The sequence below is a fragment of the Ursus arctos genome, unplaced genomic scaffold, assembly GCF_023065955.2.
Source record: "Ursus arctos isolate Adak ecotype North America unplaced genomic scaffold, UrsArc2.0 scaffold_26, whole genome shotgun sequence".
Classification (NCBI taxonomy): Eukaryota; Metazoa; Chordata; class Mammalia; order Carnivora; family Ursidae; genus Ursus; species Ursus arctos.
The window spans coordinates 40,374,580-40,398,365 of record NW_026622941.1 but is presented as its reverse complement, the minus strand read 5'-3'; the positions used below and the strand labels follow the sequence as shown (position 1 = coordinate 40,398,365).

The following is a 23,786-nucleotide window of genomic DNA, read 5'->3' as shown; positions in this document are numbered from 1 at the left end:
CTCTGTCTGGTTGTAACCTCTCGGGAACCTGCATGACTTGCCCAGGACCACCTGGCACGTGAAATGCAAGTCCATTCCCCTAGCCCTCCCCCAGACGCTGGCTTTGAGGCAGCCCCCTCTGTGGGGACTGGTGTGTGGGTCTGTGGGGCATCTCCATTTTTTAAAAGATTTTATTTATTTATTGGACACAGAGAGAGAGCTTGTGCACGCACAAGCAGGGGGAGCAGCAGGCAGAGGGAGAGGGAGAAGCAGGCTCCCTGCAGAGCAGGGAGCCAGGCAGGATGCGGGGTTCCATCCCAAGACCCTGGGATCATGACCTGAGCCGAAGGCAGCCGCCTGACTGAGCCACTCAGGTGCCTCTGGGGCATCTCCACTTTAAAAAACAAAGAGATGATGAAAAAAAAAAAGCAGCAGCAGCAAAGGGAGCCTCCAGTTCGGCCATGACTGTGTACCCCAAATAATCTCTCCTTCCTCAAACCCTGGCTCTTGCTGGCCGGGGCTGGGCGGGGGGCGGGGGGGGGGGGCGGACACACAATCAGACAGTATGCATGTGTGTGTGTGGGTGGCACAGAGAGAATTACCTGTCTAGCTATGTAAGAGAAAGCTTCCCTTTCCCCAGGTTTCACCATGCTTCTCAAACTTAAATTCCAATCACCTGTTATAATGCAAATTCTGATTCAATAGGCCTGGGAAGTGGGTTGGCTAAGTCCTGCGGTTCCTTCCATCTCAGGCAATGGTGGTCCTGGACCGCATTCCAAGTAACAGGGCTGCAGCTTACCCACCACCACGTCCAGCTCTGACACCTTTGGCCCAAAAGGTAAGCCTGGGTGGGGTGGGGGTCACGCCAGGCTCTGTGTGTGTGTGTGTGTGTGTGTGTGTCCACCTCTGTGTGTTGTGCCCTGAACGAGCTCTTTCCTGTCATGTGGACACGAGGCTGATGCTGAGGCCCTCACACAGAGCAAACGAACCCCTGCGCTAAACCAAAGCCCTCCTGACAGAAGCAAACCCCAGAGACACGCAGCTTCCTCTCCGGGAGTAGCAAGCTTGATGGGAGGCCGCTGGGTCCTAATCCTCTCCTCCTCCTTCTCCTCCGGGTCCTGCCCCACACCAGGGGACTCACTCACCACCTTGAAGTCTTCAGCGCTGCAGACCTCCCCCCGGAAGTGGCAGGAGAGCAGCATGTCTCGAATGTCATGCCCTGCACGGTCGTAGAACTCCCTCATGTTGAAGGGCTTGGGCTTGAAGCTGCGGAAGTTGGCCTTGTCCTGCAGGATCTCCAGCTGCTTCTCATCTGCCATCTGTGTGTCCGGTATCTCATACCTGGAGCCCAGGGGCGAGCGGCGAGTGGATCAGCATGACCTTCCGTCCCTGCCTCCGTTTGGCCTCCAGGGTCCCATACCCAACCTTGGCGGGGGAGGAGGAGGGGGAGGGAGGCAGGGAGGAGGGCAGCCATCAGCCCCGGGGATCAGGCCTGGGCACAGGCACAGGAGAGCTGGGTGTGTCCAGAGGACCGGCCCATGGGGTCTGAGAAGACAGTAGGATCTGCAGTAGCTGCATGGGTAATACGGGAGCGGTGGGCAGAGAGATCAAGGCAAGACCTGTCTTGTGTACTACAGTCTCCATCCTTTAAAGATGGTCTGCCCCCATCCCTCCAGTGAGGAGATCAAGACAGTGCCACGAGGGTGGCAAAGATCACTCCAGAGGGGCTGCTGATGTCTCACAGCTCAGGCTGGGTAGGGGCCGAGCTGTTCGGAACTATGCTGGAATCAGAGACTGGGTGCCCTTAACCGCATTGCTCATCAGTACCCCAATTCCTTTGCTGTGAGTGGCAAGTTTGGGGGGGGCCTGGGAGACAGGGTGGTTCTGGGGTCTACGGTGGGTTTCAAGAGGCAAGCACCCTGATGGGGGTAACCAGGAGCTGGGATGCATGCAACTCCTCCGGCCCAGCTAGCAGCGGGGGGGGGGGGGGGGGGGGGAGCCGCCCACCTGTTGTTAAGCAGGGCCAGCAGCTCCCCAGCGTGGTACAGGTCATTCTTGGAGACCTGGCTAAAGCGGAACTCGTTGAGATTGCACAGCGTGACGGCGGGGAAGGTGAGCTGGGAGGCAGCCACCTCATCGAGCTTGGTGACGTGGTGGTAGTGAAAGTAGTACTGCACTCGCTCCGTGCACACACACAGCAGCACAGCCAGTGAGCCCAGGAAGCATAGGGCCCAGAGCGCCCGCTTCAGAGACAGCCGTTCGTAGGAGAAGATGTGGGCCAGGCCGTGCAGCGTGGAGCTGCTGGCGAAGGCCTGGATGCTCACCGGCTGGACGCCACCCACCTCCTCCTCCTCGGCCTTCAGTTCCATCCTGACCAAGGGGATCCTGGGGAAGGGGGGGAATCTGTTATTGCCCTGAGATAAGGGGACACATGGGGGTCCCCGCAGACGCGTCCATTCGGAATCCCCATCACCAGAGGTCACTGCCTCTGGGGCAGGTGACTTCCCTCGTGGGTGAGCCCAGAGGCGGCTGACCAAGGGACACACTCCTAGAAAAGGGTTCCTCCAAAGGCAGGGGCTCTGGGGTCAGCTTGGGCCAAGAGAGTGCTCCCCCAGAAAAGCTTCCCAGGCCAGGGGAGACCCCAGATGTAGTCAGCCAAAAGCGAGAGGGAAGTCTCAATATTTCCACAGACAGGCACAGGAGTTCCCTCCAGATGTGGGGTCACTCTGGGACAGGAGTGTCCACCCCATCCTGGAGACGAAAACTCCCCCAGACGGACAGAGCCCAGGGTCAGGAGCTCCTGGCCAAGGGTGTCCCCAGGACTGGGCTTCCACCCGGGTAAGCTAAACCTGGGCTAAACCCCCCCCCCCCCCAGGGAGGTGGGGAGCGGCCCAGCCCGAGTCCTCACCTGCGGGCGTCTCCAGTTCTCCTAACAGCGCAGGCTGTGTCTATGTTTGGGGTGGGGGGTGGGGGGTGGAGGGCAGCCCGAGATGGATGCATGGGGGGGGGCGCGGTTCCCTATGACAGCTAGCTGTCCCCGCCCCGGACGCAACCCCCCTCCAGTCCAGCTTCTCGACGCAGCCAGATCCCCTGCTCGGCCCCCGCCCCCCTCCCCAGCCACCGAGCCGCCCCAGCAGCTGGGGAAAGCGAGAGGGGAGGAAAGTCCTGGCTTCGGGGAGCTGGGGAGTCCCGCAGCCAAAAGCGGGGTATCGGAGACCCACCTGAGGGGGCTTCGGGAACCCGGCAAGCGGCGGCGGGTCCTGGGGCGCGGGGCCGGACGCGGGCTCAGCGCCGAGTCGCGGAGGGGCTCATGGCCCGGAGCGGGAGCCCGCGGCTGCCGCGGCACGCCGCGCAGAGCCCTGCAGGGAGCGGCCCGCCCGGCCCGGCTCGGCTCGGCTCCGTCCGCTCGCCCGCGCGCGCTCGCTTGCTCGCCGGCCTCCGCTCGGTCCGCCCGGGCTCGGCGCGGTGCGCGGTGCTCTCAGCCCCGGGATCTGCAGGGATCCATCGTCCGGCCGGGAGGCGGCGGGAGGGAAGGCGGAGGGGGAGGGGAGAGGGTGCGCGTGCGCGCCTACGAGTGTCTGCGAGGGTGTCTCTGGGCCGGTGTGCGCGCGGGGCCCCCGGACGCGGGAGCGGGACCGAGGGCTCCCCCCGCTGCCTCGCCCCCTCCTCCCGGCCGCTCTCGGAGGCTCTGCCTGCCTCCGGTCCGGGAGCCGTCTCCCTGCCTGCGAGGCCCTATGGCTTGTGTGTGTGACTATGTGTGGTGTGTGTGTGCGCGCGCGCGCCCCCGCGCGCGAGAGGGAGGGAGTCTGCCCCCAGCGTCCCCCTCCCCGCGCTGTCTCCTTCGGATCGATGCTCCTGCCTCTTGCTGCTGCTTCCTCTGGTGGCACACGCGTGCGCGCGCGCGCACACACACACACACACACACACACACGCGCCCGCGCGCGCGAGCTCCAAGTCACACTTGACTGATTCAAGCACTTGCTGGTGTGGAGACACAGACACACGTAAGACCAGAGTCACACTACGCCACTCACAGTCACACACACACACACACACACACACACACCCCGACTCCACACATCCCAGAGGCCTGGCCTACAGGGTAGGCTCTCAGGAGCTTACACCGATTCACCTGTTCTTATCCCTGCTCCCACCTATGTGTGACATGTACACACATGTACATATGTAAACAAACATACAGCTTGGCTGTTCAAACCCCATCCTTGTAGCCTTGGGCTTGCCTTTAGAGGGTGGCATGTTTGCAGCCCCTCACTGCCAAACCTCTCAAGAAGGAGCATAGAGAAAGAGATAGCCAGAGGTCAAGGGAATTTGGACAGAAGTCAAGAAGCAGGGAAAGGGAAGGGGGTGGCATGAGGTGGGAAGGGGGAGGTTTAGGAGGGTGGGGATGGACAGGATGAGGAAAGGATGGAAAGAGGAACTGTACTCAGGAATTCTGGGGCACGAAGCCCAGGCCTGGGGGCTGCTCCTACAGCTCTCACTTCTCTCCTTCTCTCTCTCCCTCCCTTCTCCTCTCTGAGAGGCCTTGGGGGGCCCTCCCTATCCAATTAACAGAGAAGGAGCAATCAAAGGGAAGTTGTTAATTTGCTGATGCTCATTAGGGGCTCTTAGCACGGAGACTGTTGAGGTTTGATGGTGTCAGATGATGAGGAGGGGGGTGTGGGGGACCAGAATTCTATCTCTAGCAACTCCTTCAATCCACTTGCAGGCTGGCACAGCTCTGGCAGAAGGAAGGTGAGAGGTGTGTTCCCAGGGCTTTAAGTGAGAAGAATGAACCTGTAATGAGAAGAGTCTGGCAAATGGTAAGAAGTTGGATGAGAAGTTGTGAGGTGTTGGGGGCAGGGGTATGTGAGAAACCAGAGAAGGGAGCTAGAGATCCTTAGAGGGAGAGTGGGCTTAAGAGCCCAGGAGGGAGAGTGGGATCCTTTTACTAGGGGCCTGCTTATGGTGCTGCCAAAGGGAAGGGAGGATCTTGGGTTCTGGTCTTGAGTTGGGGAGCTGTCCAGCAGCAACAGAGTGCTGGAGGGCTGCCATATCCCTGGGCAGCCACTGGGTGGCAGCACTATTCCAGATACTTAGAATCAACCCAAGGGGGCATTTGGGAGTGGGAATTTGGCCCCAAACAGGGACCCGGGGGTGGGGGTGGGGGTGGGGGGAGGGGGAGCATGGGGCAGGATTCTTGAATTCCAAGTGTCTCTGGGGAGGGGAGGATCATCTTGGAGCATCTGTGATTCCCATAACTCCCCACCCTCACGGGTTGAGCGACACATGGAAGTTTCCTCAAATGGCTGCAAATTGCTTCAGTCACCTGGGATGTTATTGAGGGAGCAGCGGGGGTGGAAGGAAGGTGATGAGGTGAGGTGGAGGCAGACAAGGACTAATCAAGGCCAACGAGCAGCCTCAAGAGTCTGAGGAAGATGAAAGTTGTGAATCAGGTAATCTCAGCTTCCAGAACTGGCCCTGCCATTCATTAGCACGGGCAGGTCTGTTGACCTCTCTGAGCTGAGTTTCCTCATCTGTAAGATGGGGATAATATTTATTTCACAGGAATTTCTCAGTATTATATAAGCTAATGCATAGAAAGTGCTAGCACAGCAGCTTGTACCTAGTGAATACCCAATAACTATTATTAGTAGTATTAACGTTCAGATCCAGATAAAAACACAAGTGCAGCCAAATCAGGGCCGAATCTGAGAGTGGTTCTCAGCCCAGGCTGCACATTTGAATCACCTGGGAAGCTTTTTAAAGTGATGCTGTGGCCCCACCTTAGTCCAGTTAAATCAGAGTCTCTGACTGTGGGGCTCAGATTTCCCACCTTTTCAAGACCTCTAATATGTAGCAGCCAGTCTTGAGAAACCTTGATCTTGAGAATCCACAGGTCTGAATCTAGGCTTCAGTATAGTTCCTTGTATGACAGGCCCAGCCTCAGAAGTTCTTTCTTTTTTGTTTTTTAAAGATTTTATTTATTTGAGGGGCGCCTGGGTGGCTCAGTCGTTAAGCGTCTGCCTTCAGCCCAGGGTGTGATCCCAGAGTCCTGGGAGCGAGCCCCACATCAGGCTCCTCCGTTGGGAGCCTGCTTCTTCCTCTCCCACTCCCCCTGCTTGTGTTCCCTCTCTCGCTGGCTGTCTCCCTCTCTGTCAAATAAATAAATAAAATCTTTTAAAAAATAAAATAAAATAAAGATTTTATTTATTTGAGAGAGAACAGGCACCTGGGTGGCTCAGTTGGTTGGGCGGTTGGGGGTCTGGCTTCAGCTCAGGTCATGATCTCAGGGTCCTGGGATGGAGCCCCGCGTCTCAGCAGGGAGCCCACTTCTCTCTCTTCCTCTGCCTGCCGCTCCCCCTGCTCCTGTGTGTGCTCTCTCTCTCAAATAAAAAAAAAATCTTAAAAAAAGAGAGAGAGAAAGAGTACACACGAGCAGGGGTGGGGGTTGGGGGAAGGCCAGAGGGAGAAGCAGACTCCCTGCTGAGCAGGGAGCCAAGGCAGGCCTCAATGGGGGGGTGGGGCTCATCCCAGGACCCAGGGATCAGGACCTGAGCCCAAGGCAGATGCTTAGCCAGCTGAGCCACCAGTTCTTTCTTATGCACAAGCCACGTGCATCATGTTATTGTTTCCTCTTCACTGAGCTGAGATGGAGTCCTCACACAATCCCCCATCCCTGCCCTGTACATCTCAGCAAACCTACACTGTGTCAAACCCCAGGACTGGCCCTGGGGATGCGGTGAGGAGTGGCATGTCTTCAAAATTTCCCAGTGTCAAAGGAGAGAGGAATGTGTTGACAAGTGCCTCTAGTGCAAAGGCCAGGAGGGAAAGTGAGGGATGGGCCAGGGCCGCTGGCAGAGAGTGGCAGAGGAGCAAGTCATACTGACAGGGGTTTGGGCTGCAGGGATGAGGAAAAGGGGAAGTCAGCTTCAGCAAGATGACACTTGAGGGATCCAAGGACTGTGATCAGTGTCCCACTGCTCCTTTCTGCTTCTCTGGACTCTCCTTCCTCTAATGCAGGATGTGACAGGTTCTAGCTCCTTCAGCCTCCTCCCAGTCCCTTGCCCACACTTCTCTCCTCTCTGGCTCCTATAGTCCCTGGACCTCAGTGCCCTTTCTCCCCTGGGGCTGAGAGAAAAGTAGGCCTGGAAATACTCTTCCCTCTACTGGCATGCAACATCTGGCCAGGACCCCCTCCCCAACCCTCCAACCCCCCAACCCCCCTACCCCTGCCACCGGAGCTTTGGCATTCTGCTGACCTGGGATTCAAATTCCACCTCTGTCACACCAGTGCTGTGTGATTATGGACAAGTTGCTTCACCTGTCTGAGCCTCACTGTTTCAATAAACTGTAAGATTTGGCTAAAGCTCACAATGATGAAATAATGTGTGCCTAGCAAACAGTAGGTGTTCCATCAATAGTAGCAAGTATTATTTTCATCCCTGAGAGGCTGATGGGGGCAAATTCCCCATGGACACTTCCTTTGCAGATGGCCCCATCTGCTCTAGGTACTGAAGCACCCTCCAGCCTCTCACAGACAAGGGGGAAGGGAGGAGGGCAAAGAGGGGGGCGAAGCCCCCTGGGACTCCCAGGCAGCTCTTCTCTGCTCCCCCATGCGTGAAATCACACAAGCCCCAATCTGTCTGCACCCACTTCATCTGCCAGCTCAGCAAATGCAGAGACAATTAAGGAGTTAATTAGCAGGCGGCTGGGAAGGGGCTGTGGACCTAGGGCTGATGGGACCCATCAACACACCCCTCCCTCTCCCCTCTGGGCTCCATGTTGCCCCTGTGATCCTCATTTTCCCCTCTGCTTTCTCTTTTCTGGTCCGAATGCTCCTCTTACCTTCCTAGCTCATTTCTCTGTTACCCTCGCCTTTTCCCCCCAGCCCCATGCTGTCTTCCTCTCTTCCTCCCTGGTCCTGTCTCTGATCTCTCTCCTCCCCCATTTAGCTTGCCCTCCCTTTCCCAGCCAAGTCACTGCCTCTTCCATCCTTCAGAGCTCACCCTTCTCCCCATGTCCTCCTCTTATTCAGGCCCCACTTCACTCTCCACCCCTTCTCCCTCTGCCCTCATCACCCCTCCCTCTCCAACTTGAATGTAGGTCTCAGAGAATGTGGCGTGTTCGCTCATTTGGAGTGCTCCAGGGCTCCAGGAGTCAGGGTTCAAGGTCACCTGCCAGACTGGGTCCCCACTTCTGTGATTTGAAGAGGTCCCCTCTGGTCCTTACCTTCTCCCAGCACCTCTCACTCCAGCACCTCTCACTCCAGAGTATCTGTCTCTTTCCTGTGCCAGTGCCTCTCTGGGGGCTCTCTCCCCAAACTGCTCCTGCTGACATTCTCAGGGTCTTGGCAGTTCTTGTGCACATCCAGGACCATGCTGGACCCTTCTTTTTTCTCCCTTCCTCCCCAGGGAAGGGGCCAGCAGATGGGCACCTTTCTTCCATCATACACCCCAGTTTGTGTGTCATCATGACACTCGGGGAGTCACGGCTTCAGAAGAAAGGGATGATTAAAGAGAAAACAGAGAGTGGAGAGACGGAGAAAGGCAGAGTGCAAGGGAGAGGTGGAGAAATTGGGGCCAAGGCAGAGATTAAGAGGGCAGACGTGGTGGGGAAAGGAGGAGGAGGGAAGGAAGATTGAGGCGAGAGAAAGGATGAGGAGAGAAGGTGGTAAATAGAGACTGAAAGATTGGGAAGAGACTGCTAAGGTCCCTTCCCTGCTTTAAAATTCTGGGTCTTTGAAGAGTGAACAAAGGAGAAACAAAAGACCCACAGAGTGTCTGGGCCTTTTCCTCTTCCAGGAAACTTCCCTGGTTAATCCCTCACCCTAGCACTGACCTCCCATTCCCTGGGGCACCAGCTGCCTTGGTGTCTGTTCTGTGAGCTCCGGCTGCCCTGACAGCAGGTCTGTCCTGTGTCATTCCCTCGTACCCCCTCCTCAAGGTGAAGTGCTTCACCGGAGTGGGTAGTAGCTGTCTAGACCTCCACGGGAGGGAAGGGGAAAGGGTTGTGGACAAGGCAGATGGAAGTGAGGGGATGACTGGGCTCCACCCGCACTCAGTCAGTCCCCTGGATCCTGGCTACGTTGAGGGCAGGGACTGCGTCTGCAGCTCCAGGAGGCCAGGACCGGGCCCTGGCCTGGCACTTCGAGCTGCTCAAAAGTGTTTGGTGAGTTGCATCAATGAGGAGTATCCCTGGGGCCAGAGCTGGGTCTGAGGGTCCCCTGGGCTTGGGGATATCCTCTATCCTCTGCATCAGTCGGCCCTGTGGGGCGCGTATGTCTCTGAGCTGTCCCTCTGCTGAGCACAATCCTCCCCACCCCAGGAGGACCCTTCTACAACCCATGGCTTCCCCATGGACCCTCCTCCCACCTTACCCAGGCCCCTCTGGAAGGCGCAATCTCAGCGCTCAGGGCAGCCTTTGAGCCGGAGGAGGCAGTGCCGGTGAATAATTCATGGGGCTGGGAGGCCCTTATCTCCCAGGCCGGCCCCACCCGGGGCCCCTGCGCCGGGCTGCTGTCCCGCGGCTCCCCGCTTTATCTCGACGCCCAGCTTGTAATGCAGCCCGCCATATCACAGGCAGAAGGGGAGATTAATTTTCTGGTTTTGCATGGGCGGGGAGGAGGAGGGGGCGTGGGGAGGTGCCGGGGAGCAGAAGCTGGGATCTTTCCGATTTCAGACTCCAGCGGCTTAATCCTCTCCCAGGCCCGCAGGAAGGGGAGGAAGAGGGTGTTGCAAGCCAAATTTCATCATCAGCGGCAGCCCCAACAGAGGGAGGAGGAGGCGAGGGGCAAACAGAAGGGAGAAGCAGGGCTCTGGCGCAGAAAAGGGAGTTGTTTGGAAACAGGGTAAAAGGCAGTCCTCTCAGCCTGGGCTTACAGACTGCTCGGCTTGTCAGGAGAAGAGAGCCGGGCACGTGGGGCGCACGTGTGGGCACACACATGTGTACACATGGAAGTTCCGGGCCCACGGGCGTACCTCTTAGGGAAGTGGCACCAGCACTGGTGTCTGTCACACCTCACACGGGGCCTGGCACGCAAGAGTCCAAAAACAATGTTGACTGACTGAGGGGTTGACTGTCTGGGAGAACACTGGTGAACTGAGCGGATAGAGCTCCACATGCTCCTGGAACGTGGCTCTGCCATTTTTCATCCGCTCCACGGGCCCCAGCACACACAGGCTGCGGGCTCCTTCGGTGTCCTGTGTCTCTATGGTCTACATAGGCCAGCGAGGGTGAGGACACTGGCCTGGGGAGCCTGGAGGTCCCTGCAGCTTCTGCTTAGATGACACAACCACCCCGAGCTAGAGGACTCTAACACCTGTTCACTGAGCGCTTATTACGCGCCAGGACCTGGGCAGGGCAGCCCTGTGCTCCCCAAGATCAATATTAGAAGCGAGTCTCACCTTCAAGGAGCTTATGGACCAACTGGGAGGACCAGACACATAAGGAAGATGTGATGCACGACAGAATGTGATGTTTGCCATGAAAGAACTATTAATCAAGTGCTCCAAGGAGGAAGAGAATGGACGATGACCAAGAAAATGTCCTGGAGGATGGAGCATTTGAGATGGGTTTTGAAGCATGGGTAGGAGTTCGAATTAGCCATAATGGCTTAGGAAGGAGGCAAGGCATTTTAGGAGGAGGAAGAAATGGGAGAAATGATCATAGAGGATGAGGGTGAAGCAAATAGATAGTAACCTTGTCTGGTGGGTGAGGGGGAATCGTGAGAGCCAAGGCTGGGAAGCAGGCAGAGGTGAGGACATGAAGGTTCTTGACATATGGAAGGAGCTTGCATTTGTCTGGGGTCATTGGAGAGCAACTGCAGGCTCTTGAGCAGGATTAAAGTGGTATGGGGGGAAGATAAAGATAGCCAACATTATTGAGCTGTTGCACACTGGGTATTGTTCTAAGTGCTAGGGAAGCAATTCTCTCATTTAATCCTCACAGCTACCCTCTAAGTAGGTAGTAATATTATCCCATTTTATAGATGAGCAAATGGGGTCACAGAAGTCTTGGCAAGAGGATGGGAATTAATTGAAGAAAGCAGGAATCACAGATGGGAAGTTTAGGATGATAAATTCTTTAATGTCTCAAGCACTTTTGGGCATGGAGGGGAATACTCATTATTTTTTTCTACTTTGATGTCCAGTTTATTAATCTTTATTCAATTATTAACATTCCTCTAAATATTCTCATGCCACTTATGCAGCCAATAAATCAAAAACTTATGAATTTGGCAAATTGTATTTCCCCAAATATTTAAACATCGACTGCAAGTGAAATTAATTAAACTCTTCATAAATCAGGTTTTCTTAAAAACTCGCAACATCTTAAAGCGCAGACAAAACAAACAATATTACTGGGCGCTGGGGTGGCTCAGTCTGTTAAGTGTCTGCCTTCAGGTCAGGATCCCAGGGTCCTGGGATGGAGTCTTGCATCCCGCATGAGGCTCCCTGCTCAGCGGGGAGTCTGCTTCTCCCTCTGCCCCTCCCCCCACTTGTGCTCTCTCTTTCTCTCTCTCAATCTCAAAAATAAATAAAATTAAAAAAAAAACAATATTACAATGATCACCCCCCCCCAAAAGCCCATTACAAAAACAATATCTTGAATTTAAATTTCTTTGCTCAATATTTGTAATATTATTTTCTTCATTCTTATTCTCTTTTCTTCCTGGGATAGGATTTTTCTGACTTAACCTAGAAAGTCAAGGTTTACCTGCTCCAGCAGGCTGAGGGTGCAGATTGAGTTGCCTGGAGTTGATCTGGGACCAGGCACAAGGTCCTGTCTGGGTGGGGCTTCCGTAGAGATTCTCCTGGACTTCATTATGCAGCCCTTCACCTATTCCATCAGGAACGGTCCTCTTTATGCTTGGACCAATCACAGATTCTGAATTTCTGTGTGTGACCCTAATCTTTTCCCCAGAATGATTCTACTTCTGAGTGCCTTATCTTTACAGTACAGCCCACTGTGTTCTGAGTGGGGCCTGGTCTGGTTCAGCTAAGTCTAAGCCCTTGGTCAATTGGTTAACCGGAACTACAGCCTTCCCTTCTCTGCTGCTACGACCTGCACTATTGTGAACTAGGGCACTGAAGCAAGGGTCTAAGACGAGGCATTAAAGGCTTGAATTAAAGCAGTGGCAATGGAAATAAAAAGGAAAGGACAGTTTTCAGAGACTCTGTGAAGGCAAAATTGACTTCTATTAAATGGAAGAGAATAGTTCACCTCATAGAATCAAATAAAAATACATGAGAAGGTCCTTTGTGGCGTATAAGAACCGCTAAATCCGAGTTGTTTTTGCTTTTGTTATTATGTTACCATTATGAGACGGCCAAGGACAAAGCCTTAGGGAGTTCACCCAAATTTAAGGGGCGCGCAGCAGGACCAGAGGCAGGAAAGGAGGCTTGAAGAGAAAGGGAACTGAGGAAGATCGGTCAAAGAGAAGAACCAGGAGAGAGAGGGGGTCATGCAGACCAAGCACGTGGGAAGCATGAGCACGGTCAGGAGTATCTTCCAGAGGCCCAGGAGGGAAGAGGCTAAGGTCTGAACTAGGGTGGGGACAATATGCGTGTGTTGGGAGGAAGAAAGGAAACAAAAGAGGTGAGTGGTATCTTAAGAGACAGAAGTGGCAGATGCGGACTGTCCGGACAGACTGATGAGGGCCAGAGGGGGAGTTGCAATTCTAAGGTCATGCACCTGGGGGTGGGGAGACTGGGCAGATGCAGGAAAGGAAAGTTGGGGTGGCCCGGGGTCCTATGGTACACAGAGTGAAGGCGCCCCACTATGACCAGGTTTGACTATCCTTTGCAAACAGACACTATTCTGTCAGTCACATGGCCCTTGGTCTTCTAGCCTGGTCATCATCCACTCAACCTCTACCATTCTCATGGGAATTTGAATCAGAGAAGTTCAGAACTGGCAGGGTGTTCAGAGGTCATCTGATCTACCCTCCACATTCAACTACCACCATTAAACAGATGAGGACATTGAGCAGAAGAAGCATGGTTAGTGAGTGACAAATCTGGGATTGGAATCCTGGTCTTTTTCCTCCCAATCTAATATACTTTACCCTTGTCACTCAACCCGATGGTTCTACTTCAAGAGGACTTGGGTCCATGGCACCCAATATCACCTGTCTGCTTAAAGAGACTTTTCCAGATAATAGGCTTTATGTTGGCTTACCTGACCTAAAAACCTTGGCATTGGGGTGGGATTAGGGGGCTTAGTGATAGTCATGGAAGGTATGAGACATCAGAAGGGATGAGCCTCTTCCGTGCTTGTCAAAGAACAGAGGTAATATTGGGGGGATTTTAAGAAATAGCAAGTAGTCAAAAGTGGGGAAAGATTAGAGGAAGGAGCTAGAGGCAGGGGGATTGGAGAGGATGGACTAGCCTGAGCTTAGCAAAGCTCTAGCCTAAAGCCTATGTGAAGAATTGAGAGAGGGAAGATACAGTGATGGTGGTGGTGGGCTTTGTCCTATGGGAACGTGGATGTGAGGACACAGTGTAGGATTAGGGGGATGGCCTTATCTCACTTGTGAGAACTGCAGCCCAGCCCCCAAACTGGCAGCACCTCTCTGTCTCCCCTGGGCCTCTGACCACTCTCTTCTCCTTCCGTCCTTTGATTGCTGGTGGTAATTGCTCTCCATTTGGCCATTACTTAGCTCATTAATTGCCTACAGGAGAACATCAGCCTAGGGTGGGGGTGATTGGCAAAGAAAGCAATGGGGAGGGAGGACTCTAGGGGAATGGATATGGACCTGGACCTGGGATGGGGCTGGGGTGCAGGGGAGGAGAGTGGGTCTTGTATATCTGGCCCTAGTCAGCGGCACTCCTCTGCCCAGATCTAATTTGGAGGATTCACTTTTCAACTCTAATATGGACACGAATACTTTCACTCTCTGATACCCTACCATCCCGGATGCAATCATACTCTCCATCTTTCCTCCTCCACCATCATCATTACGATCATCACCATTGTAGTAGGCAGCCTTTAAGGTGACTCCCACTGGCCACTCCCAGTATTCATGCCCTTGTGTAATCCTATCCCCTCAAGTATGGGCTGTATTAGTGTTGGCGAGAACATGGAGAAAAAGGAATCCTCGAGCACTGTTGGTTGGAATGCAAGCTGGTGCAGCCACTGTAGAAAACAGTATGGAGTTTCCTCAAAAAGTTAAAAACAGAACTACCCTACGATCCAGTAATTGCACTACCTTTAACTGACTGAGCCATCCAAGTGCCCCCCTCACTCACCTCTACTTTAAACTCAAATGTGGATTCTCTCATGAGCACCACCCCCACAATCACCTCCGGCTGTAAATGTTTTCCTAACACCCAGTATGTACCAGACTCCCTGCAAGCCCCGAGAGTACAAAGAGGTAGGAGATAAGACCATAGTCTGGGCCCTCAGAGAATCAGTGGAGACTCTCTTGTGGGATCAGGACACATTCATAAAAAGCGAACAGTAAGTCAAGGAAGTCTATCCTTACTGCCACTTTGCATGGTAGGCAAGGCTTCACGGAGGCCTCGACGGATGGGTGAGATCTCGATAGGCAATGGGGGAGGCGAAGACATGAATCAGCCCGATGTGTCAGCAGAAAATAAAGTGAGATCTGGCCAGAGGGGAGAACCATGCAGGGGGCAGTGGGAAACGAAGCTGGAACCAGAAAAGAAGCACATGAAGGTACCATGCATTTGTGCAGGGCTCTACGCTTTCCAAAACATTCTCTGTGCTCAGTTGAGTAAGTAGTGCCATCCTCTTAAAGCCCTGCCCAGGTTCCCAGCTCAGCCAAAGGAACCAGGCCTGGGACTGAAGCTTCAAACCTTTTGCTCCAATCGGAGGCAGCATGGAATGATGTTGTCCAGCCCACCTGAGTCACAGTTCCTTCCAGCATATAAAAATGGGCAAGTTATCCAACCTTGTGTTGGTTACATCCCCTTCTCAAGCTGATGTAGAGACCAGATATCATATGAAAAACACTGCAGATGTTTCCAGGCAGCCTGGAGAGGAATATTAATCCCATCCCCTAGGCTCCCTGCGCGCTCTCCTGCCTAGTGCCTTGTCCATTTGCCTGGAAGCTGGGCAGAAGTCACCTCGTTTGCATCCACTGCACACCTCCAGGGGGCAGTTAGCCTATAAACACGAGGGTAGAAGGTTGGAAAGAGACACTTATTGACCAGCTACTTCTAAAACCTCCCCCTCCAGGATGTCTTTCAGGATTGGCCCGGGGGAGTCAACTGCTCAGTTCAGGCCCGTTTGACAAACAAAACAAAACAAAACAAAACAAAACACAACAAAACAAAAACCCGACATCCGCCTTTTCCAGAGAAACTACTCCCTCTGCCCACTGGGGAGGGTGGGGCCCAGGGCCGTGATCCTAGAACTGGAAAGAACCCTCTAGAGCTTCTGGATGAAGCGCAAGCCCATCCTGGCCAGGGAACATACCAGGAATCCCCATGAACACGGAGACGACAACGCTACCACACTTGTTTGCGGTTTTCTTATCCTGAGGCTTTGTTGACTCTCATCACTGCCCTAGGACATAGATAGGCCTTACTACCTGCTTCATCTCCACTTCACAGATGAACAAATGCGAGCCCAAAGAGGTGAAGTGACGTGACCCAACACCACTGAAGTGGTGAATGGCTGAGCTGACCTCAGGATGCCAAATGCCATGTGGTCCCCCAACCCCACTCTGCCCCAGGCTCAGAGACGCTCAGTGACTTGCCTGAAGTCCCTCGTAGATGCAGCAGGGGGGCTAGAACCCAGGCCTCCTCTCCAGCCCCTAGAGCAGTGTTCTTTCTGCTCCATCACCCTGCACCGGGTAGAAAAACTGCTTCGGGGAAGCACAAGTTTGGCAATGGGAAGGGAGAACTGATGGGAGGGGAGGGGAGAGGAAGGGAGGGAAGCTGCAACCCTGCGGGTGACTGCGGAGGATGGGGTCGATATGGAGATGGGAGGGCTGGGACTCAGGGGTCCCCAGCTGGCTGGGCCTGGGACCAGCCCTCCCCACTCCATCAGGCCTGAGGCTGCAGGCTGCCAGTGTTCCTCCGCCAAGACCCCTGGAGAGCCCGAAATCAAATATTCCTCTTCCCCTGTTCAGGCAGCCTTATTGCCATTGACAGCAAATGTATTGCTCTAATCTTTTCTCATTTTGCCAAGATGGGCTCCATTCTGACCTCCCTCTCAGCCTTGAAGGCTTCACAGAGGCGGGAGGGATGCGCTGGGGTGGGAGGGAGGTGCAGGGGCTCGGCTGTAAATGGGGCAGCTGCAGTGATCCCAGATTTGATATGGCCTTGTCTCTCTAGAAGGCTGGAAGACTCAAAAATTGAGAGATGTCTGGGGGGAACCCATGACTGAGGGATCCCCCATGAAAGCAGATGGGAAAGGCTTGGTGGGCAACGGGGAAACAGGCCCTAGGGGCCCCAGGGAAGCAGACAGGCCTGGTGTGTGCGGGTGTTTGTCTACATACGCTTGTGCGTTGGAACCAAAACTCTAAGCTTGGGAGATGGTCCTGTTGAGATGGGGGAAGGCAGGGTGGGTGCACCCTCTCCGGAGTGACCGGCCTGCCCCGCCTGTCCTGCTGTCTACTCTGCTGTCCAGAGAAGCCTTGCCAATATGAATGCCCCCTTCTTTTCTGCCTCTCCTTCTGGTCTTTTCTGCTTAGATGAGCACAGCAAGCTTGGCACACCTCGGGAAGGTATTGTGGAAGGGCCAGAGGTGTGGGAGGGCAGAAGGAAAAAGGCTTGGGAGACATGCAGCCTGGGGGTCAGGGCTGGGACCCAGAGCCCAGGCAAGGGGGAAGAGGGGCCGTGTAGGGCAGAGTGGTTGTGGGAAGGAATTCACTGCTTAGAGCCAGCTGGGATACATAAGAGAGGAACCGAAGATGAGTGGAGCTTGGCCAGGAAGGAGAAGTGTTGGCCCATCTAGAGCAAGAGTAAGGCAGTAAGGGGTGAGGGTCCAGTGCTCTGGCCCAAGGGGGCTGGGGGCCCTGGGTCCTTCTTCATTTGTTCTGCTAAGATCAAGCCTGAGAGAGAGAGAGAGAGAAAGAGTCAGTCCTAGGGGGTGTAGAGTCTCTGTGTCCCATCACGGCGAGCACCTGTCTGTGTTTACCTTCAGGTGGCGCTGGAAAGTCTTCTGGACCCTGACAATTTGAGTATGACAGTCTCAGCCTCTGGGGTCTGTGTGTGGAAGCCCCCTTCTCTCTGGCCCTTGCCAGGGAGAAATCCCTGACTGGAGAGGCTGAGCTGGGTCAGAGCTCTGCCCAGGGTTCCGCAGGGCTGGGCTGGGCTGGGGGTGTGGTGAGAGTGGAGGGGGGTTGCTGGCCTCTCCTATCTTCCCCTCTTGCCCAGAGCTGCTGCCTCCTCTTCTCAAGCGAGAATGATTTCCCTTTTTATACAGAACTCCCTGCCTGACCTGACCTTCCTGTTCCTCTCTGATTGTCCTCAGCCTCACCTTCAGAAAGGCTTCCCTGCCTCCACGGGTCTTCATCCGTTCCCTGCACCCCTGAGCTGAGTGCCAAAGCCACTCGGGAGGGCCATCTGTGCCTTGTTTGGTACCTTTTCTCCCCTCAGTCCCCTTCCCTTGCCCCAGGATAGCTGAGGTGAAATGTGAGGACACTTCCACGTGGCAGGCTAGGAAATGGAGCTCCAGGTCCAACCAGAGGAGAATTACCGATCACTATGACAGGTGCATGCACAGTGTTAAGTGCCCTGGGACCCAGGTCACTGTCCCCTCTGGGTCCCTTACCTCCCCCAACTCTGGAGATACATCTCTCTTACAGAGCCTATATGTAACAGGTCTCAGCTGTGGTCTCTAGACCCAGGACTCGAACCTTGGTCCCACCCTCTCTCAGTTTGGCACAGCTGTCTGGCCTTTGGGCCTCAGTTTCCACACTGTACAGGGCTTCAGCGCCCCCTAGTGGTCTAAAGTCCATTCACGGTGCAGCTGTGTATGGTGATAGTTGCAAGGGCATTCAGAGGATACTTAGCCCAGAGGTTTCCAACCGTTTTAATTCCAAAAAAAATTCCATGATCCTGACACGTTAACAGTCGTATTTTTTAAAAAAGATTTTATTTATTTATTTGACAGAGAGAGAGGCAGCCAGCAAGAGAAGGAACACAAGCAGGGGGAGTGGGAGAGGAAGAAGCAGGCTCCCAGCGGAGGAGCCCGATGTGGGACTCGATCCCAGGACTCCGGGATCACGCCCTGGGCCAAAGGCAGACGCTTAACGACTGAGCCACCCAGGTGCCCCAACAGTTGTATTTTTTAAGTAAACTCTACGCCCAATGTGGGGCTCACACTCATGACCCAAGATCAAGAGTTGTGCGCTCTACCGTCTGAGCCAGCCAGGTGTCCCAACAGTTGTATTTTTGATATCTGTTGGTTGAGAAAATACATAATGACTGAATTTTGGGCTGCATCATCAAAACTCATTTGTATTTTATTCTCCCCCAGCAATCACACAGTTACACATAGAGTTCCTCAGAGTCTTCAGGGGGTCAGGGGCCGAGTCTCCTGTGATCCCTCCACAGCCTCTACAGTTTGGGAACCACAGATTGAAACCACTCCTCAGGTCACAGATGATGAAACAAGCTAGAAGGGAAGAGATCTGTTTAAATTCACATAGCGAGTGAGGGTGTTGCACCATACTTGCTATGATTTACATAAATCTCTGGTCTTTTTAAAGAACCAGTTATTTTCCTCTCTCATTCCATAGCTATTGGAGCGCAGTGGTTCTCAAAGTGTGGTCCCCAGACTAGTAGCATCGGCATCGCCTGGAAATGTGTTAGAAACGCAAATTCTCAAGCCCCACCAAAGACCCAGTGAATCAGAAATTCTAATGGTGGGCAAAAAAAAAAAAAATTCTAATGGTGGGACCCAGCAGTCTGTGTTTTAACAAGAACTCTGGAAGGGGTTCTAATGCACACCTACATCTGAAAACCACCGGTAGAGAGCAGGGACCTACTGAAGGTCAGGCACGTTGTCAGAGATGCGACAAAGTGGGGTCGAATGAGCTGTGGTCTCTGTTTTTCAGAGAGACTGGAATCTGGGGGAGTTGAGCTCAGTACAGTAACTACAGCCCTCCTCTAAGCAAGGCTCCTGGGTGCTTGGGAGAGGCCCTGGTGTGTTTCTGAAGGGGCCTTGGTTCTATTATGGTCTGATTTCGTTGGACACCTTATTCATTGTGAGAGGGTGATTCCTAGGCATGAAGTAGGGAAACCATGGATTGGGGAAGATTTGTTTTTGTTTTTGTTTTTGCTTTGATGAGAGGGAGAAGGATCATCAGAAGAAAGAGACAAGGGGCGCCTGGGTGGCTCAGTCAGTTAAGCCTCTGCCTTCCACTCAGGTCATGATCCCAGGGTCTTAGGATAAAGTCCTGTGTCAGGCCCCTGGGCTCCCTGCTCAGCAGGGAGTCTGCTTTTCCCTCTCCCTCTGTGCGTTCTCTCTTAAATAAATAAATAAATAAATAAATAAATAAATAAATAAAGTCTTAAAAAATTGTCTAAAAAAAGATGAAAGAGACAAAAGAAACAGAGAGGAGGACAGGGAGACACAAAATAATTGTAAGGGATACTCAGGAGCACTAACTATGTGCCAGGCAATGTGCTGAGAGTTTTGCAAACACTGTTTCATTGAATCCTCCCAACAGCCCTTCAGACTATCATTCTTATCCCCATTTAATAGATAGGGAAATAGAGGCACAGAGAAGTCAAGTTGCCCATCACACAGGTCAGAAGTGATGGAAGTAGACTTTGAAACCGGGCCGGTATAATCCCAGAGTTCACCCATTTAACTACTATACTTTGCTGCTTCTTTTAGAGAAATAGAAGTAAGGCTGATGGGGCATCCGGATGGCTCAGTCGGTGAAGTTTAAGTGGCTGCCTTCTGCTCAGGTCACCATCTCAAGGTCCTAGGATGGATGGGGCCTCCCCCTCAGCAGAGAGTCCGCTTCTCCTTCCGCCCCCACCCATGCTCTCTCTCTCATTTTCGAATAAATAAGTAAAATCTTAGTAATCCTGCCATTTGCTCAGAAACCTTCAACGGCTCACTAGTGCCTCGAGAATGAAATTGAACTTATTTGGCGCAGTATTCAAGGTCCCTCACACTGTAAAGTCAAAATTCTTTCCAGTTTTACCCCCACTCACCAAACAGGATCCTTGTACTTCCGCCACACTGGATCAACTCACTTCTCCGCTTTCTCTTAAAACTTCCGGACCACTTCACTTCCTACTCTCTTCCCCGTTGGGATCCTATCCAAACTTCAAAGCTCAGCTCAAATGCCTCTTCTTCCGGGCAGACTTTCCTGATCCTCAGCCAGAAGTGGGGCTGGCTCTCCCTGAACCCCAGAACACAATGCCCACCTCTGCACTTCTGCGCGCTTTGTACCCCCACCGCACCCCCACCTCCGTGCTTAGCACACTGCCTGGAACGCCGAAGTGCTCCCAGCATCTCGGCTTAATTGACAGGGAGAACATTTCTCGAATGGAGGTAGGGAGTGAGACCTCTAGAGACGGAGATCAGAGGAGAAGGCACGAGGAGACAGAAACCGAGACCGGCGGAAAGGATGAAGACGAACACCGGGGTGTGATTAGACGGACCGCAGCCAGGGAGCGGGTCTCCCGTCGCCCCGCCGGGCCTCTTCCCACCGCCCGGGGACGCACGGTGACAGTTCCTCTGTCGCGACTTCTGGCCAGGCGGCCCGGCCCTGGAGAGGTGGGGCGCGGGGGCGGCGGGGCGCGGGCGCGCTCGGGCGGTCACCCGCGTCCTCGTCATTAGCATAAATCCCATTAGCGGCTCCCGGCGCGAGGCGGCGGCGCGGGCGGCGGGGGTGGGGGGAGCGGGCTCAGGTGACCGCCCTCCCCCGCCGGCGGCGAGGGCGGCGGGCCCGGGGCTCACGCGTCCTCCGACGGCGCGTTAGGAGGCAGAGGCCCTTTTACAGCCATTACCTCGCTGGCACCGCAGAACCACCAGGCGAGTGAGACTCGAGAAGCAGGAGATTAAATAACCAAGCCCAGATCTCGCCTCCAATAAGTGGCAGAGCCGGGAATCAAACCCATGCTTTTTGGCACCAGCTTTCACGCTTTTCCCTTAGCAGGTGCAGCCCAGGATGCCTCCCTCCCCAGAGAACTGTAGTTTGGGAAGAAAGGGGGGTTAAGAACCTTCCTCTTTCCCCCAGCCCCCCCCCCCCCCCACAACCTCACCTTTTCTGTGTCTTCTTTTCACCGGGCTTGTGCGACACGAAAGGGGCTTGAGTGGAACGGGAGGGGTGTGGTGGTGCCTTGGGCGGAGGGAGGTGTAGGCGGGCAGACAGTGTCTCCAACCCTCATGGCTACCACCATCCCACTGAACTCACTTCTGTTCACTCAGATGGCTACTGGAGCTGCAAAAGCAAGAGAATAGAGCAGTAAATGAGAGGAAGAGCATCTTTAGTTCGCTGCGAGTTTATAGTTTAGTAGGGGAGATAAGGAATATTTACTGAGCACTTACTGTGTGCCAGGCACTATGCTACATGCTTTAGGTTGTATCTCATTTATTCCTCTCAACAACTCTATGAAATAGGTACTATTATGATTTCCATTTATAGACCAGTGAGCAAAGGCACAGATGACTTGTGAAAGGCCATGGAACTGGTACCTGGAAGAACCCCAGTAGGAATGAGGTGACGTGTGAACGGGCGGGGGACAGGGTGCTGGGGGAGCTTCTAACAAAGGCATGGCTCCAGAGACCTCTGAAACAGGCAGAAAACTCTTAAGCTGCCCTGGAAGGAGGGTGAGTAGAACTTAGCCAGGTGAAAAGGCAATGAGGGTGGGGAGGAGGAAGTGCAAATAAATGCTAGAAGGGTCAGCAAGTGCAGTTCCAGGGGCAAGCCAGGCCAGGTTAGGGGAGCCTTGGTAGGGATTTTGGTCTTTACAAAGGAGGAAGTTGAAATCATTAATGATTTTAAACAAGACAGAGACATGATTAGAGTTGCATTTTTAAAAGATCACTCGGGTGTAAAGAATGCAAGAGAGGGGTAAACAATTTCATTGGTGGTTAGGACTACTGAACTGGACTAGGGTGGTGACGGTAGGAAGGAGAGAAGTGTGCACACAGGAGATACTTAAGAGTTGCGCTCAGTAACTGGACAAGAGGTGACAGGGAGAGGGAGAAAGCTGAGTCATTTTACACCCTCTTCTCTTTTTCCAATCATTAGGTCCAATCGTTTAATAAATGCACTTCATTTCATGAATATCTTTCCCATTGTCCCCTCCTTTCCATCCCTCCTGCCACTGGCCTAATTTGGCTCTTGTCTTTTTTTCCCTAACGACACAGGAAGAGCCTTTCTACTTTCAGATTTTTCCCTCTCCAGACAATCCTCCATGCCAGCCGAGCATATGACCCACATAAAATGCAAACCTAGTCAAAGTCAGTCTGAACCCCATTGTCTTGTCATTGTGTCTATTACAGGACAAAGTCCAATTCCTTTCTAGTCTGGTCTCTACATATTTTGCTAGCTGCTTCTTCCCTTCCTCAAGCCAGAGCTGCCTAAGAAGACATCCCAGTCACTGAACCCCCAGTGTCACCTGAGTGTTGAGGTAAATGTTCCTTCACAGCCCTAAACATTCATAAATTGTTTGCTTGTGTATTTATTAAATATACACATGACTCATTCCTGAGAGGTCACAGGATCCTCCCATTGCTAGGAATGTGCCACCCCCTTCTGTCTGGTAAATTCCTATTCACATTTCAAGTCCTAGCTCAGACATCAAGTCTCTGTAAGCTTTACTAACACTCCCACTCCCCAGATAGGATTAACTGCTTCCTCGTCCGTACTTCTAAAGCACTTTACACATACTGTGTCCTCATACTTACCATATGGTAGGTATCTAAAGCCACAGACTAATGCAATCAATGAATGCTCCTGATCTTAAAGGGTTGTGGGGAGGATTAAGTGGGATAATACCTGTACAGTCAATATTTACTTTCATCATATCTTCCCTAATAATATTATTAACAATCTGTATTACAGCTTACAAAGTATAAACTTTGATAGCTTTCCACATACGCTTTTGTTTGGTCTGGGACTAAACTGTGAGATAGGGATAGTACTATTGTTTCTGTTCTATAGTTGGTGAACATGAAGTACAGAAGGGTTACAAAGTGATAATGCAACTGGTTCAGTGGTATGCCTGCTGCACAGAAGGGCTCCAACGGTATTTGTTTAAAATGTTTAAATGGAGTCAAGTTTTCTGGTTATAAAAGCTGTGACCTTTCCTTTAGACCACACTGCTTCTTGTATGCGTTAGCCAGTATTTTTTCAAATTGCGGGTAGCCACTCATTATTGAGTAATGAATCCAATGACATAGAGACAACCAACATGAATGTGGGGGTGGGGGAGAATAGAGAAGTTCAGAGTACATTACATTGTAGTAAGGATGAGCAGAATTCTGTGATATTTGGTTGTAATGTAAAATGTATTTCTCACTGTGAGTCTGCATGAAAAAGTAGAAAGCTCCGTGCTTAGCACAATGCCAAGTTCTAAGTGGACACTTACTAAACGGAATTATAGCACTTTCACTTTGCATCCCCCCCGCCCCCGGGCTGTCTCTTCCATTCTTGGCTACTGGAAAGCAGAGATCATATCATCTTTTTTTTTTCTTAAGATTTTATTTATTTATTAGAGAGAGAGAGCGCTCGCACGCGCGCACGACCAGGGGGGGAAGGGCAGAGGGAGAAGGAAAATCCACACTCCCCACTGAGCAGGGAGCCCCACGTGGGGCTGGATCCCAGGACCCAGGATCATGACCTGAGCTGATGGCAGACGTCT

At 53.1% G+C, this 23,786-nt stretch overlaps 1 protein-coding gene across 1 annotated transcript in view; it reads right to left on the bottom strand.

Moving 5' to 3' along the window:
- Positions 1–20,160, bottom strand: part of ASIC1 (acid sensing ion channel subunit 1) — a 40,113-nt gene extending 19,953 nt beyond the window's left edge. The window contains exons 1-3 of the mRNA XM_026501906.4: positions 20,124–20,160; positions 1,987–2,364; positions 1,125–1,320 (exon numbers count right to left, since the gene is read on the bottom strand). Coding sequence (XP_026357691.1) covers positions 1,125–1,320; positions 1,987–2,348 — 558 coding nt within the window. The 5' untranslated portion in view covers positions 2,349–2,364; positions 20,124–20,160. The remainder of the gene's footprint in view (positions 1–1,124; positions 1,321–1,986; positions 2,365–20,123) is intronic.
- Between the last annotated feature and the right edge of the window lie 3,626 nt (positions 20,161–23,786).